Source organism: Apis mellifera, linkage group LG3 (assembly GCF_003254395.2).
Source record: "Apis mellifera strain DH4 linkage group LG3, Amel_HAv3.1, whole genome shotgun sequence".
Lineage (NCBI taxonomy): Eukaryota > Metazoa > Arthropoda > Insecta > Hymenoptera > Apidae > Apis > Apis mellifera.
Window position 1 is genome coordinate 12997789 of NC_037640.1, and position 16058 is coordinate 13013846.

General features: G+C 40.6%; 1 protein-coding gene across 1 annotated transcript in view; it reads left to right on the forward strand.

The window, feature by feature from the left end:
• Positions 1-16058, forward strand: part of LOC413503 (TWiK family of potassium channels protein 18-like) — a 237794-nt gene that overhangs the window by 171433 nt on the left and 50303 nt on the right. The window contains exons 4-5 of the mRNA XM_006569213.3: positions 12694-14535; positions 15188-15464. Of these exons, the coding sequence (XP_006569276.1) occupies positions 14149-14535; positions 15188-15464 (664 nt within the window). The 5' untranslated portion in view covers positions 12694-14148. The remainder of the gene's footprint in view (positions 1-12693; positions 14536-15187; positions 15465-16058) is intronic.

The following is a 16058-nucleotide window of genomic DNA, read 5'->3' on the forward strand; positions in this document are numbered from 1 at the left end:
CGGACGCCTGCCTTCTCTCCCGCGCATGCGCGCTCTCGTCGCGCTGCAGGTTAGTGTATGCTATTAGTGCACGGCCGATGCGCGTGAAACAAATTCATTCGATTCCATTCGACGGTTATTCGTATAAATAGGGAAAGGAGAGAGAGAGAGGACTTTTGATTATCCTTTTTAGCCCGGAATACGCGTATCGAGTTGAAAGAACGGTGTTCCATTCGTCGAAAAACTATTCGATCGATTTCAATCGCTGCAGTCTCGAGTTTCGAAGAACTTAAAAGTTTTTAAAGGTTATGTTACGCTAAAGAAACAGATTCATTCGTTTGAATTTACGGTTATTCGTAAAATACGGGGAAGGAACTTTTGATTATCTTTTTTATCATCGTTGAAACGGAAAAAGGAGAAGAGGAAGAATTATATATAATTAGGAAGTGTTCCGTTTGTCGAGAAACTATTCGATCGATTTCTCAATCGCTGCCGTCTCGAGTTTTGAAGAATCTAAAAGTTTTTAAACGTTAGATTGGATTTACGGTTATTCGTTTAAAATAAGGAGAGGAACTTTTGATTATCTTTTTTTGGAATACCCATATCGTTGAAACAGAAGAAGAAGAAGAAGAAGTATATATAATTAAGAAGCGTTCCATTTCTCGAAAAACTATTCGATCAATTTCAATTGCCGTCATCTCGAAGCGTAAAAGTTAGGTTAGCTTAGAGAAATAAAATTAAATTGGATTTACGATTATTCGTAAAACAGAAGGAGAAACTTTTTTGATTATCCTTTTTTTTTTTTACCCAGAATAGTAAAGATTTAAAAACTATCTCGAATTCGTTAGATTATTCGTAAATAAAATAAGTAAGAGAGGAACTTTTTGATTTCTCGCCGCGTATCGTTGAGACAAGCGTTCCATTTGTCGAAAGCTGCTATTCGATCAATTTCAATAGGTGTCATCTCCGAGTTTTAAAACGGCTTAAAAGTCTCTAAACGTTGAATTACGATGGTGAATTACGTTGGTCCGCTGTGCAACACCGATAAGGATAGGATAAGAGTGATTAATCGTCGAGTTAGAAACGAGCAACTCTCCTCTGGGAAATACTATCTCCCTTTTTTTTCTTCTTCCTTCATCGTTCATCCACGCATTCGCAGATAGACGGAAGAAAATTGCAAAAATTGATCGATAATTGAATTTTAACCATCCTTTTCTCATACAGCAGAATAACGATCGTTAGACGAGCTGGAAAATTATTCGAATCTCCTTGCTCGAAGGAGAGGAGAGGCAGAGATTCGTTGGAATTTATATTATTATTATTAGATCCCGCGAATCCAGTTATTAAATCGGGAAACTCGTCGGGAAGATTGGGCGTCGAACGAGACGCACGCGTCGCTCAAGCGTCAAAGCAAATGGAAACAAACGAAAATTAATGCATCCGGCCGGAAATCCGGGATGAGTCTTCCGACGATGACTTCTTCTCGGGCCAATTATTGCACGCGGTTCCAAGTGGGGTGCGCGGGAAAGTGAAAACGCTCTCTCCGCCAAACCGAAACCCGATCCTCACTTTGAAAGGAAACAATAACAATAACTCACCGCGGTTATCCAATTCTCCTTCGTTGGATGGACGAATAATCGAATTACACCGTTATTTGGATTCCCCCGTTTTCACTTCGCGCTCCAAAGACGAAACTCTTGGCTATCTCGGTTAACCGTTGATTAATATCCAATCCTCTCTCTCTCTCTCTCTCTCTCTCTCTCTCTCTCTCTCTCTCTCTCTCTCTCTCTCTCTCTCTCTCTCTCTCTCTCTCTCTCTCTCTCTCTCTCTCTCTGTGTGTGTGTGTGTGTGTGTGTGTGTGTGTGTGTGTGTGTGTGTGTGTGTGTGTGTGTGTGTGTGTGTGTGTGTGTGTGTGTGTGTGTGTGTGTGTGTGTGTGTGTGTGTCTTTCGATGTCTGCATTATTTTCTACGAATAAATAAATTTTCGTGGTAAAAAAAATCGCGTGGCTTGAAGACTAGATTTTGTCAGAAACGTGGAAAACTCGAATCCATATTTTTATTTGCACGCGATCGAAACGTGGAAAATTCCAATCGATATTTTTATTTGCACGCATTCGAAACGCGGAAAACTCGATTCGATTTTTTTATTTGCACGCGATCGAAACGCGGAAAACTCGAATCGATATCGAAATATTTTTATTTGCACGCGATCGAAACGTGGAAAATTCGAATCGATATTTTTATTTGCGATCGAAACGTGGAAAACTCGATTCGATATCGGAATATTTTTATTTGCACGCGATCGAAACATGGAAAATTCCAATCGATATTTTTATTTGCACGCGATCGAAACGTGGAAAATTCGAATCGATATTTTTATTTGCACGCATTCGAAACGTGGAAAATTCGATTCGATATTTTTATTTGCGATCGAAACGTGGAAAACTCGATTCGATATCGGAATATTTTTATTTGCACGCGATCGAAACGTGGAAAATTCGAATCGATATTTTAATTTACACGCAATTGAAATGTGGAAAATTCGAATCAATATTTTTATTTTCACGCGATCGAAATATCAAAAATTGTCGGATCAGTGTGATTTAACGCTTTTCTTTTCTTCCGAGTATATTTGTGCCGACCGTCCACGTCTCCACGAAGAAAGAAATTGAAATTCAGTAAAATACAATCATTAAAAATTTCAACGAAATCGCCGTCAAAAGTGTGGCAGGCCATTTTTGTCAATTTGATAAAAAATTTACAATTTTTAATTACAATATTTCAATTTCTATCAAAATTACTTCTTGCGTGAATTTTGGGACACCCTTTAGAAAAAAAAATATCGATGATGTGCGTGCAATTTTTTGAACGAGCAAGGTATGAAATAGAGAGGAGGGAAAAATCGTTTAAAATATCGGAAACCATCTATAAATTCCCGTGAAACTAACTTGCATTTCTTTTATATATATATATATAAAAATTTCGTTTAAACGAAGCGTAAAATTGGGCATCGCGATACACGTATCCCTGGCTCGACGCTCGTTTCAGCCGATATTAATTTTATTCCATTGATTTGATTAACAAAGTTAACGCTGGTTCATGCACGATGAGGCTCGAGAGGGAAGCGCGCTTGATTATCGACCCCCCACTCCCGTTCAAACGAACCGTGAATGTTTACCAAAGTGTTTTACCTAATTTCGCGAATGTTTTCCGACGCTTGTCAAAGCCGAAATGCCTTTGAAAATGTAAAATTAATCACAGGAGTTGATAAAACTTCGGGGGAGGGACGTGGATAAATTGTTAACGGCGATTGAAAATAAATTTAACGGGCAAAGAGTTTGATTAGGATTGTTTACGGAAAGAAGAAAGAAAAGTGAAACGAACGACAAGATCGGTCGAGTTTTCGAGAAGAAAAGTCCAATCCAATCAAAAATATCCAATCCTTTGAAAATATCAATTATCGCGTATTACGCATTTCGACAATTTTCGTACAACTTTCGAGTTGTAATTTTAAATTACGCGCCGACCGAATGCTTTATTTTGCTACGCTACGTATTTAGAAGACACGCCTCGTGCAACGATGTGACGATGCTAAAGTTCCGTTCACACCGTCGGATTTCTCGCGCATAAATCGATCGAAAATTAAAAAAATATTCGCCCGAGTTTCCAACAAATAAAAATAATAAAAATTTTTTTTTCTACGTTTAACAACTTCGTGTCGAATTTTCTCGAATAAAATCGAAGCGAGTTCAAATTCTGACGAGTTCGAATATGTTTCGTTTCTTAACGTTTCTTGCATTAGGATTAAACGAAGGAAAGAATCTGATTGGACGGGGAACCCGCGAATTGTCGAGTAATAAATTTTTCAAACGGTCTTTTCCAACGGTGAGGAGAGGGGGGAAATAAAATTTGGAGTTGAAAAAAGGGTGGGGATATAGTCGCTTTGTGTAGTAAATAACGTGGAAGAGTGGGTACAGCGGCGGTCATTAAAAAACTTCAATGCGGCGTTCCTTTTGAAATTATAGCATCTCGTATATTTTTTCGCGCTTTGTCCACGAATCCGGATAATGGACTTGCCGTTCACTCGCGAAACGAGGGGGGAGAGGGGGCAACGTTCCACTCCTTCACGTCTCCTCCCCCCCCTCTGACTCTGTCTCTCTCATTAGCATTCCTAACGCGATATTTCTGCCCGGCCTCGCCCATTTCCCCCTCCACTTCTTCACTCTCGCCTCTTTTCTCGAGCAGAGAATCCGTCCCTCGCCACTCGTTCGCGTCAATTAAGAAAGAATCCAAGATCTTTCTTTTTCTCCGACTCGACGAAAGGAAAGGGGATCGTTTCTAAAAACTTCTCGTCCCGGATCGGATTTTAGATTTTTCGATTTCCTTCCGATCCACGCGCACCCGCGTGGAAACGGAATGCGGAATTATATCCCGGTATTCGGTTTATTATCTCGTTTAATTCGTTTCTCTATTAATATTAACGTGTAATACGTCGAGCGTAAAGCCGTTCTCTATAACCCGCGTAAATTAAAATCGATTAAAAGTCGATCTCTCTCTTCCCCTCTTCTCTCCCCTTTTTTTAAGAAGAATTAAGATTAAGAATGTTGGGGAAAAAATTCTAGGATAATAAATCGTTGGAGATATTACGTACGTTATATACGTTATATTACATTAGCTGGCAGCTGGTATTAAATATGAAACACGCGCGTTTAACTATCCTCGCAGTATAAACACACGTTTAATTAAATTAACGTAGTTTCGTATCAATATAGACATTGTATTTAATTAAAATAGCGGGAACGCGATTGTTACGAAGGAAAAAGGGTCATTTTGCCTGGAACGCAGTGCGGTTGCGCGCGCAGAAAGAAAGAGAGAGAGAGAGATATCGCATTTAGCGCGACACAGCGACATTGTCATAAACGAACAAGAGTTAGAAGAGCGAGAAGTAGAATTTGTTTGGGAGTATTCCACTGGTTGATGCGATTCGAACGATAGGAGCTCGCCGGACAAAATTAATAGGACAATTCCTTTTTATTACAATCATTATTATTATTATTATTGAAATATAAGCGAATATACATGGAAATAAACCGATATAATTGAAATAAAATAAGAAGAAGACACTCGATAAATGTTAGAATAAAACTCGTTTTGTTTTATTAGAAATTTTAACATCGAAACAATTATTTCTCGACTTCGAATTGGAAAACGAAATATACGTATACGTTGTGTTCGTCCCACTGTACTTTCGCATGATCAACTCTCTCTCTTTTTCCCATTCTTTCTCTCTTTCTTTCTCGGTCGGAAATAAGGTAGGTGGTGGGGGGGATTTCGGCGTGGTGCGGTCGGCGTTAATTCAGTCCGCAACAAATGACAAACAACAAGCCGCGTGGACGCGGCGGTAGCAGCAGCCGCCGCAGAAGCGAATTTGGGCGACGTGCCGTGGAGAGGGGGCGCGCAACGCGGCCTCGGTGTAAACGCGCGCAACGCCCTCGAAATTTGCAAGTAAATGGCAATTAATCAGTGTCCGTATGAATGGGCCGGCCCCGTTAATTTGTCATTTCGCGCCGCGACAATTTGTTTGCCACTGTCAACATCGTCCCCCCCTCGTATATATATATATATATATATATATATATATATATCTATGAATTCGCGTACGCGAAAAAGGCGAGCGATCCCCGTCCTCTCGATTGTTGACGCGTCGAAATTCTTGATTCATACGAAAAATCTAGGGAACGATGACGCGTGAAATTTCGAGGAAAGCTGCCGTTTGGCGTTTATATGCATATGTATATATATATAAATATACTCGATGCGGGGCAAGTTTGGCCGAGAAAGTTGGAAAGATGTTGGGTGGAGAAATATTAATTCAGCGATTTAAAGGGTGCAGTTTCGCAACCGTGATAAATGCGCGGTTCAAACTTGGCGTCGTCGCGCGGGGTTACGCGATAAATATTTCCATCCCCCCCCTCTCCCTCCCTCCTCCTTCGAGCGAGCAGCGTCTCGCATTTGAAAATGGAATCGTATGCGGGCCAAGTGGTTGGCGATACGTGGGAAAAGTTGAAAATGAAGTTTGCCAGACGCCTCATTTCTATACATTTTTCTTCGCAAGAATAATATATCCGAAAAATATACGTATCCACCTGGTTATTCCTACTCCTCCTCCTTCTCCTCGAAACTCGACCGTCCCAGCCTGAATTTCTGATCAAATGCTCTTCCAACGGACGATGGATGGGTATCGATCCTTCGGTGGAGTATTCCTTCCTCGAACCAGGAATTCCCTGCTTTCCAAACTTGTCTCCTTGAGACAGAGAGAGAGAGAGGATCGAGAGGTTACTTATTTAGCTTCGTCTCCTCCTTCCTCGAGTTTCTCCTTTATTTTCGAAATTTATTATTACTATTACATTATTATTATTATTATTATCTTGTTTCACTTCAAATTTATCTTATTGTTGGAAAGAAATTTTCGACGAGAAAATTTTTGACGTGTCTATCCAGAATTCGTTTCCATCCATGAATTCATCAATTTTTTCAATTTTTATATTTTTGGATAATCTGCTTCCTCAAACAAAAATAGACTTTCATTTTCAATTATTCATTCATCGTTTCAGAATTTATTATTAAAATTGATTGATTTATTTTTGATGAAAATTTTGAATTTTATATACAATTCATTGATGCAATTAATTTAAAAACTATATTGTTTAAATAGTTTTAAATTAATTAAAAATAATTGATAAAATTATAAATTTTATTTATAAAATTTATAATATTTATATTAAAATTTATACACTTTATTTAACCAATAAATAAACTTATTATTCGTATATATTTTAAATAATATAATTATTTATTATTTATTAATATATATATAAATATATTATATTTAATATTTTATATTTTATTATTATTTTATATTTTATTATTATATATTTAATATATTATTTATATTATATTTATTTATATAAATATATATTATATTGAAAACATTTGAAGATTCGTCATTCGTTCGCTGCGAATTTCTCTCCCACTCCTTCTCCCGCGAAACTTTCTCCGATTCGTTCCTTCGCTCCCCCCCACTTTTCCACAAAAACGAAAGTTTCCGCAAAACGGGTGAAACGAGTCTCGTCTCGCAGAAATGTTTCGAGAAATCCTCCGTGTCTCGCATTTGAGAGAAGAAAATATATATATATATATATATAGAAAGAGCGACCCATAAATCCAAAATCATATAGTCTCTTCCATCTGGGAAAATCTAATTAATTTCCGTTTTGCAATAAGCGAACAACGAATCTCGCGTGGCGCCCACGCGATCGGGAACGTTAATTCGGCTTACTTCCGCTAATGAAGGAGGCGCGCGCGTATACGCGCGTGGCTCAATTTCGACGTTGCAACTGGAATAATGCGAGAAGAGCAGAGAGAGAGAGAGAGAGGTTGGCGATCGATCGACGTGCCGCGCAATTCGAATTCATTCGGTTAATTCCGCCGGCTGATTCGGCAGGTTTGCTGCACGCGCGCGCCCCCCACTCCGAACGAGACCAAATTATTGTCATACCGACGATAATTGAGCATAGCCTGCTAATAAACTGAACCAAATTGCCGACTCTTCGCCGGCCGGCCGAGATTCGGGCCAATTGCGGGCTCCGCCGACCTCCAATAACGCCCCTTTTCCCCCCTCCTCTCTTTCTTCGTTTATAGGCTCGTTTACGTTTACAATCGGAAATGAACCTTGCGAGCGGAAAAACGCTGGCAATCGTGGAAGTGGAAAAATCGAGCTTTTCCCCAACCCGAAATCGATTATATCGATCGAGTTTCGTCCGACGACGATCCGGCGTCTTACCATTCGAGTTTGCCGAGTTTCCTCTCTTGTCTCCTCCTCCCCCTACCCGATAATTATGTATTATTGGAAAATTAGTTGTCGCTCGATATTTGCGTTCTATAGAGTCAGTGATTCGAATGATGTAAAAATATAACTAAATATACAAGAAAAATTAACATTGCATTCAATTAGTATAATATAAAGAAGAAAATACAAATGTACAAATATTGAAAGATAATTGAAAGGAATAAAGAAATTGTCAACTCAACTTTGAGCTTAATTTAAGAAAAAAAAATTTATCGATAAGTTATTATAGGGAATATATTATTATAAATTAAAAATGGAGAGAGAAGATTCATTTTCAAATTTATGAAAAATAATTGTTACGTATAATAACCGTATATCAAAAACTCTTAAAAAATACGCAGAGAAATTAATTGATGATCGATGAGTCGCATTTTAATTAGTTAAGAAAAATTTAAATCTCAATTTTGTAACACGAAATCTCGAAACTATCTATTTTAATTTAAGTCATAAATTATCGATAAATTTTTTTTTTGTAAATTAAGTTCAAAATTGAGTAATTAGTTCATGTAGAGAAATTCACAAGCGCAATGATCTGTCAATGATTTTTTATTTATTTTTCCAAATTGGTCCACGCGATAAGAATTGAAATATATGAAAAGTGGAAAGTTTCTATTTTATTTTACCCGCCATATTTGATTCGAAAAAAATTTGCAAAGTTTTCTGAAAATTAATTTTGTTTACAGTTCGTAATACAATCTAATGCTAGTCGCTTAATAAATTCTTTAATATTTATTATAGCCATTTTGATATTTATTTTGGATTAATTCTAAACTGTCTTATAATATAATATAATATTGTTTATTTATTATATTTTGGAGAAATAAGCAATAATAATATTTGCATTTTCTTCTTTATACTATACTAATTGAATGCAATGTTAATTTTTCTTATATATTTAGTTATATTTTTACACTTTGAGAAATAATAAATAATAAATTATAATAAAAAGTAATATCGTTTTCTAAAAATTAAATCTTCGTATAATCTCAAAATCAGAAAAAAATAATTTTGTCCAATCAAATTTTATTGTTCGAACTGCTATGCGACGTTTCATGCGGCAACTCGAATGATTTACGCTAGATATTGTTATCTCCAAATAATAAGCGCGCAGTATTTGTGAATAGATTCCTTACGAAGCGTATAAAATTATTTTATGTTAGCTAAACAAGACACTCGTCGCAAAAATCACTTCAAATTACTACTTTATATTCTTATCGATCAAATTTAAGATTTTATCACATCAAATCAAATATAAAATTATCCAATCTTTCTGCCAATTCTTTCATTTACCGTCATCAAACGATCGTTGTCAAATTAAAATTAAAATTTCCAGCTTTGAATCTTTGCTACGAGTTTTCGCACGTTCCGTGGCAATAATGGCGCGCAAACGTTTCAGTATTTCCTAAACTAGAACGCAGAAAATAAGTAAATTGTCGCACAGGATTGGAAACGCTGATCGCGGCTCTTCTTAAAAACGGAAAAACGCTGTTTCGAACGGCGCCACGAAAAAGTGATTCGTAGAGAAAAAAGGGGAAAGAAAGTTATTTGGATATTTCGCGTTATATTATAATTCGAATAGATGGGAACAATCGACGGCCTCGGAGTTATCGAGCGCGATCGAACGCCGGCTAAGTGGTTTTGACTGGAGCTTGCTTGCTGTCCGATGCTCGAATAATAATCCGTCGAAACGTTTATCAACAAAATTCAGTCGCCGAATTGCTACCACCACCACTACGCGTCGATTGGAATCGAGAGGTAACTCGCGGCTGATAAACTGACGCGGTTTGGCAACTCTTTGTAACAGAACTAATAACGATGCCCCGCTTGACAAGATCCAACGCGCGGCAACGTCGCATCGCCGACCAATAATATCGCGACACGTGCGAACCACGTAACATCCGCATGTAATATAGCCCCGCCCACGGTAAATAGCGCAACATTTATACCGGCAATTAACTTCCAATTAGTCCGACACGCGTCCTTCCCCCACCACCACTGTCCAGCGTTCGTAACAATATCGATGACAACGGTCTATACTTTTCCTCCCTATCGGTTTCAATTTCTCGTCAACTTTTTCTCCCTCCGATTATTCTCGAGAACATCGGTCGTCGATGAAAATTTCGAACGGTGGAAAAAAACCGTTCTGGAAAAGGACGAAGTTGCTCGATTTTCTCGCATCGATGATTCTGAAAAATACGCTCCTTCTTGCTGGAACCATCGCGGTTCTCTAACGAGGTAAATCGCTCCAAAGGACTTTCTCTCTCTAGTAGCGCTCCTCCTAGCGAGTGTACACAGCGGGAATTTCATCTCGAAACACGAATTTCGACCATGTTACGTATCAAGTATACCGTGCGTATCTTCATCCCTTCTCGTCTCGTTATCTCTGCTATTTCCATTCTTTCCTTTCCTTTTTTTCCTTATTGCGCTCCCTTCGTCTTTTTATTCTTTTCCTCTTCCGAAAAATATTCCGCTCTTCGTCCTTTCCGCGATATTTTTCTAGGGATTTGCGCTGCTTGGATTCATTTCTTCCTTTTATCAGATCGAACGATCGATAAGTACACGTAACGGAAAATGATCGAATTTCGACTTTAATTTTAATTACGCTTGAGCGTAACACGGGTACAATTTTTCAATAAATATGTTAAGGACTGAATTCATTTTCAACGATTCGCCTTCGTTTCATCACATGGCGCGCAAATGTAAAGTAATTACTGTCCTATCTTTCTTTAAATCAAAATCGTTGTAGGCCATGTTGACTCGAACCGTTGAAAATAAATATGCGACCACTTCGTAAATCTCGTCTTTAAGAGCTTTTCCTTTTTCCAAAAAATTTTGAGAGCAATGTTCATACCATACCTTCGTTGTCAAGATTTTCGATTTTCCATTCGAAAAGGGTATCCCAATCGATTCAAAAAATCATATCTCGTAAACTGATCGCCATTCTAACACTTAGGTACTCTATTTGCCGGAAAATTTGCCTCGTTTTGCTTGCAGAGAAATCTCTCTCTCTCTCTCTTTCTCTCTCTCTCTCTCTCTCTCTCTCTCTCTCTCTCTCTCTCTCTCTCTGGTGGCGCGGAGTCGCACGTCTTCCAGCGTCTCGGCCTCGTCCAATTCCCATTGGTAGCGGTGGTATTGGGGCAAAAGCGAGCGGGTAAATATCTTGCAGTGACGGTAAACGGAATTGAATAAACATTTTTCAGCAAATAGAACCGACAATGGTACGAATTTAAAAGTCGCTGAGACGAGCACAGGTGGTTGGTTCACCCGCCAGCGGGATGGTAGATAGATAGAAATTGCATTTCGCTCTCCCTCCCCTTTCCCCTCCTCCTCCTCCTCTGACAAAGAGCGGAGCGATCTCCCACGACTCTCCCTCGAAAATTGGTTATAAATGCTAATGCACGAGTCGGCCAATCTCCGGACGGAACGGTTTTTTGTCGCTTCGAGACTACCCGATACTTGGTTTCACCGAGAATCCTTCTCGCTTTAATTTGAGAAATCGCCGAGAATCCTTCGCTTGTGTGTGAGAGAGAGAGAGAGAAGAATAGCTGTCACCGCTCGACTCGCTTGAGAATTGAGAATACGATCGAGCGGAAGGAAATAAATCGTGTACGATCTTTAAGAAATGAATAAATATATTTCCATGGAATAAATATTGTAAATATTCCTATGAAAAAAAGAAAATTAAAACCTTGGAAGATTTAGATGGAGAAGGAAAGAAAAGAATAAAAAGAACGGAGAAATTATCGATCGACGAGGATATAAACACAAGCGACTCTCGAGCAAACGGGCCTCGTGAAGAAGGAGAGGGGGAAAGGCGTCGTAGAGGTCAGGACGTTTCTGTTTACGATCGCGTAGTTTGTTGCGAGAAAAGAGAGGGGCGTTCCTTCGGCGAAAAGATGGAGAAGGACAAGTGTCGATTCGCGCTCTTTTTCTTGGCTTCTGCTCTGTGGAGGGGAGGTGCGTGCTCGACTTGGCCGGCTGCCAACTCGCTCGCCTCGAACGTTCCACGTATCATTTTCGTAATTTCTGTAAAAACAAAATAGAAGGGAAACTTATACAGCTCAGTTGCTTCTTTGAGAAACTTCGAATAGCTCGTCTCTTTTTTCAATTCTCGAGAGTCTATATACGTGTCGCACGCGTACGAAATTTCTCTAAAAATAAAATAGAAGGAAAATATACGGACGTTTTTCAATTCTACGTTGCTTGGAATTTAAATATCAGGAATCCAAGTCTCTCGAATCGCGCGAATTCGAGGGCTTTAAACCCTCGTTGATCCCGCTATGAATTTATGGATGTCGAACGCTCGAGAAATCACGCACTATATATATATATATATATACAGACTGTTTCCACTGATTCGACTTGCCACCATTTTTATCCGACCGGCTATCCACCGTCCGATTTACCGACCCCGTATCACTCGCTTCGAGGATGATCGTCGATTATGGCTTCTCCCCCTCCCCCAACGTTGGAATTCCAAAGAACTTATCCGCGATTTCCCAAAGGGCCCTCCTCGATAATTCAACGCCCCGAAGAATCCCCCCCCCCCCGTCGTGGAGAATCGTCCCATTGGTGGCGAGCCATTCTTTCGATAATTTCCTTCACTTAACTCTACGTGATTTTTCTCTTTTTTTTGGCACTCCATTTCTCGTCCTTTGTACAATATATAATTTCCTTCATTTTTCTCAACGATTCTATTCGAATCGAGACGAGCGAAAGGGGCTCGATCGAGATTGTTATTTGACTGATACCAGAGCAAGAGAGAGAGAAGAAATCCTATTTTCTCTGCTTTCTTCTGTTTGCAGATTACTACGGAGATCGAAGGAAGGAAGGAAGGAAGGTGACGTGATTTACGCACGTGCGGAATGAAAACGCAGAGAAAGAAGGGACGAGGCGGATCCGAGTCCGGCAGCGTTTAAGCGGCTTTTCGCCCGGAGGCGAGCTTCGACGATGCGTTGAATCGAGCAGGAGGAGGAGGAGAAGGAGGAAGAGAGAAAGGGAAGAACGATGAAGGAGGAACGACAGAGTAGTGGGGGAACGAGGCGAGGTCGTGGCGCGCATCGAGAATCCTTCCGTTCGTGTTGAGGCGAACGCGCCAACTTTCGTATCCCCTCCACTCTTCCTCTTCTTTTCCACGCGACGAGAACGAGGAGGGGAGAGAAGAATGGGGGGACTCTCGACTAGCTTCTAGCGACGAAAAGTTTAAGTGAGAGGGAGACACTTTCTTGAAATCCGCGTTGTTCGAGTTTCCATTTCCCCTCCCTCCGTAAGAAGAGAGGAAAGGTGGCGCAGGATTTTTTCGTATTCGATCGAACGTTCGTATCGAAGAATCATTCTCGAATTCGAATGAACGAGGAGGAAGGAGCGAGGGAAGGAGAAGGGGAAGGAGAAGGAGGAGGAGGTGGAGGAGGAGGATGGTCGTTTCTCGCGGCTCGTAAAGGCAGAATTATGCGCTGCACAAGAGCGCGGTCCACCGCCGCGGACTCTTTAATAATAAGATCGAGTCGGACGTTATTGCACTGGGCCGCCGTAAATATCTCTTAACCGTATGCTCACCTCGAGAGGGCAATATCCCTCCCCCGAAAAAACGAGCGGATCCTGCCCCGACAAAGACCTCCCCCCTCCCCTTTCCCCAACTAATATCCCGGAAAATATCTCAAATCGTCGATTTTGCCCGTAGAACTCCGTCCCGTCCCGTCCCATTCCATCCCATTCCATTCCATTCGGGGCCACCGCGCGTCCGTTCGTGGAGGAGGAGAAAAATGACGGTCGGTGCGGCGATGACGGCCGACTCGCGTAACCGACGACCCATCCGACAGCCCCCTCCCGCAGCAGCTCCTATGTTCCCCCTCTCTTGGACGACCATTCTCCAATGTTAATAGAAAATACATACAGTAACGTATGAAAGCGTCGCCTCGCCCAGGGATTCGATTCGAGAGCTCCGAGTCCGAACGAGCGAACGTACGAAAGAACGAGCGATGCCGTTGAGGAGGGGGACGAGGGGAACGGACGAGGGGAGATCGGTTGGACGATCGCGTAGGAAATCGTGGAGAGACAGCCGTATCCACCATCGATATCGATCGTGATATCATCGACCTCGTTTATATATATACATATATATATATCTTTATTCAATCGTGCGAAGAAAGAAGGGATCGCGTTATCTCGCCGCTTCGAGTCAAATGCGAACGGGAGGCGTTGGCAACGTTGCGTTGGACAAACGAGGAGAGAGGATCGGAGCGTGACCGAAGAAGAGAAGGATGGAGAAGGAGAGGGGACATTACAGGGCTTACGAGGGCTTCAAGCCCGCGAACAATGGCAACACGTCGTCGTTGAAGAGGTCTACGGCGACTGCGGCGGCAACGTTGGACCGTTCGAAAACGCATCCGTCGAGGCAAGTGAGGTGCCTTTGCTTCGGCGGCGTGCCGGACAAGGCGAGCCACCATTCGTTTCTCAAAGGCTGCGTGATAAACCTCGGTATATGCGCCCTCCTCGTGGCCTATACCTTGCTGGGCAGCTTCATCTTCCTCGCCATCGAGGGCGGGACGGATGACGCCGGGATTCTGCTGCAACAGAGGACGCTGGCCGCCACGATGGCGGGGGGGGATCAGCCTGGCAGGCGGAATACCACAGCTTGGTTGAAACAGGTGATCGATTTCTGTCCCTCCACTGTTCTTTCTCTCTTTCTCTCGCTTTTTTTTTATCGTTCCATTTTTACTACTACGATTCGCGTAGTTTCAATATTTGTCGCCAGCTACGTAACAATAAATTTTTTTCTTTTTTTTCCCCGATCCCGATATTTGACGAATTAAAACTCGAAATGAATCTCATTCATCAATTTGAAATTTTTTTCTTTTTTCTCTCTTTTAAGTTAGTTTTAATACGAATATTTTTCTCTTCTCCCCTTCTTTCGACGAGTTATCGATATCTCGCGCATAAATATGCACATTCAACTGGGAAATACGATATGTAAAAATTGTTATCGTTTGAAACGACGATAGTTTAAATCCATAAAAAAGGAAATTCCGTTTCCTCTGCACATTCGAGTGATCGTATCTCGGAACGATAACGGTTCGAGGGAATCTCGATTTATCATCTTAGAACCCTTTCCTTTCCTTAACCTCGTGATCCAGAATTCGAGATCATTGTCTCGAAGAATTTTCACCGAAAAAACCAATTTCTTTAAAATTTAAACCGATAGAGAGAGAGAGAGAGAGAAATTTTTCTTTTGGAAATTTCCTTTTTTCGTTTCTGGTCGACGAATGGGATTAAATTAAAACTGGAGATGGGCGTTTCAAGGTCGGGCACGAAGCACGGGCGAAGACGGTGGAGAATATATGGATAATCACGGAGAGTTTGAATATACTTTATCGGGAGAATTGGACGAGGTTGGCCGCCCAGGAAATCGCGCGTTTCCAGGACCAGTTGGTGAAAAGGATCACCGAGGACATGATCGCGACCCAAAACGGGGGGACGTACGTGGGCAGCCCGGCCACGGAACGCCGGCTACCGGCCGAGTACGAGTGGAACTTCGCCAAAGCGTTTCTGTACTCTCTCACCGTGTTGACGACCATCGGTAAGTGATTCTCCATTAACGCGTTCTTGCGTTAAGGAATTTAAATAAATTAGGAATTTTGCACGAGAACAAAGTTTTATTTTATATTGTTGATTTTTTTTCACTCTTTGGGCTCGAGTTGACGAAAAAACACTAAGAAGAATTCAGAATGATTCGTGAGTTCATTTTATTGGTCGATTTCTAGCGTGAGTCGAATTTTTTCAAATCCTTTTTATTTTAATTCTTGGCTCGAGTCAATGGAACGATACGTCGAAGAATTTAGAGTGATACGTGCGTTAGTTTATTTTATTGGATTATTTTTGTAATGTTATCTTCGGTGAGGAATTTTGAAATTTATTCAAGCAAAATGTTTATTGTATCGGATTATTTTTATTAATCCATCTCTATTGTGGCTCAAATTTTCCCAAAGATTTTATCTCTTGTTTTAACCTAACCTAACCTAATCTACATTGAAGAATTTAAAATGTTCCATTTTATTAACCTAACCTAACCTAACCTAATCTACATCGAAGAATTTAAAATTTAATCTAAGCAAAATGTTCCATTTTATTAACCTAATCTAACCTAACCTATCGAAGAATTTAAAATTTAGTC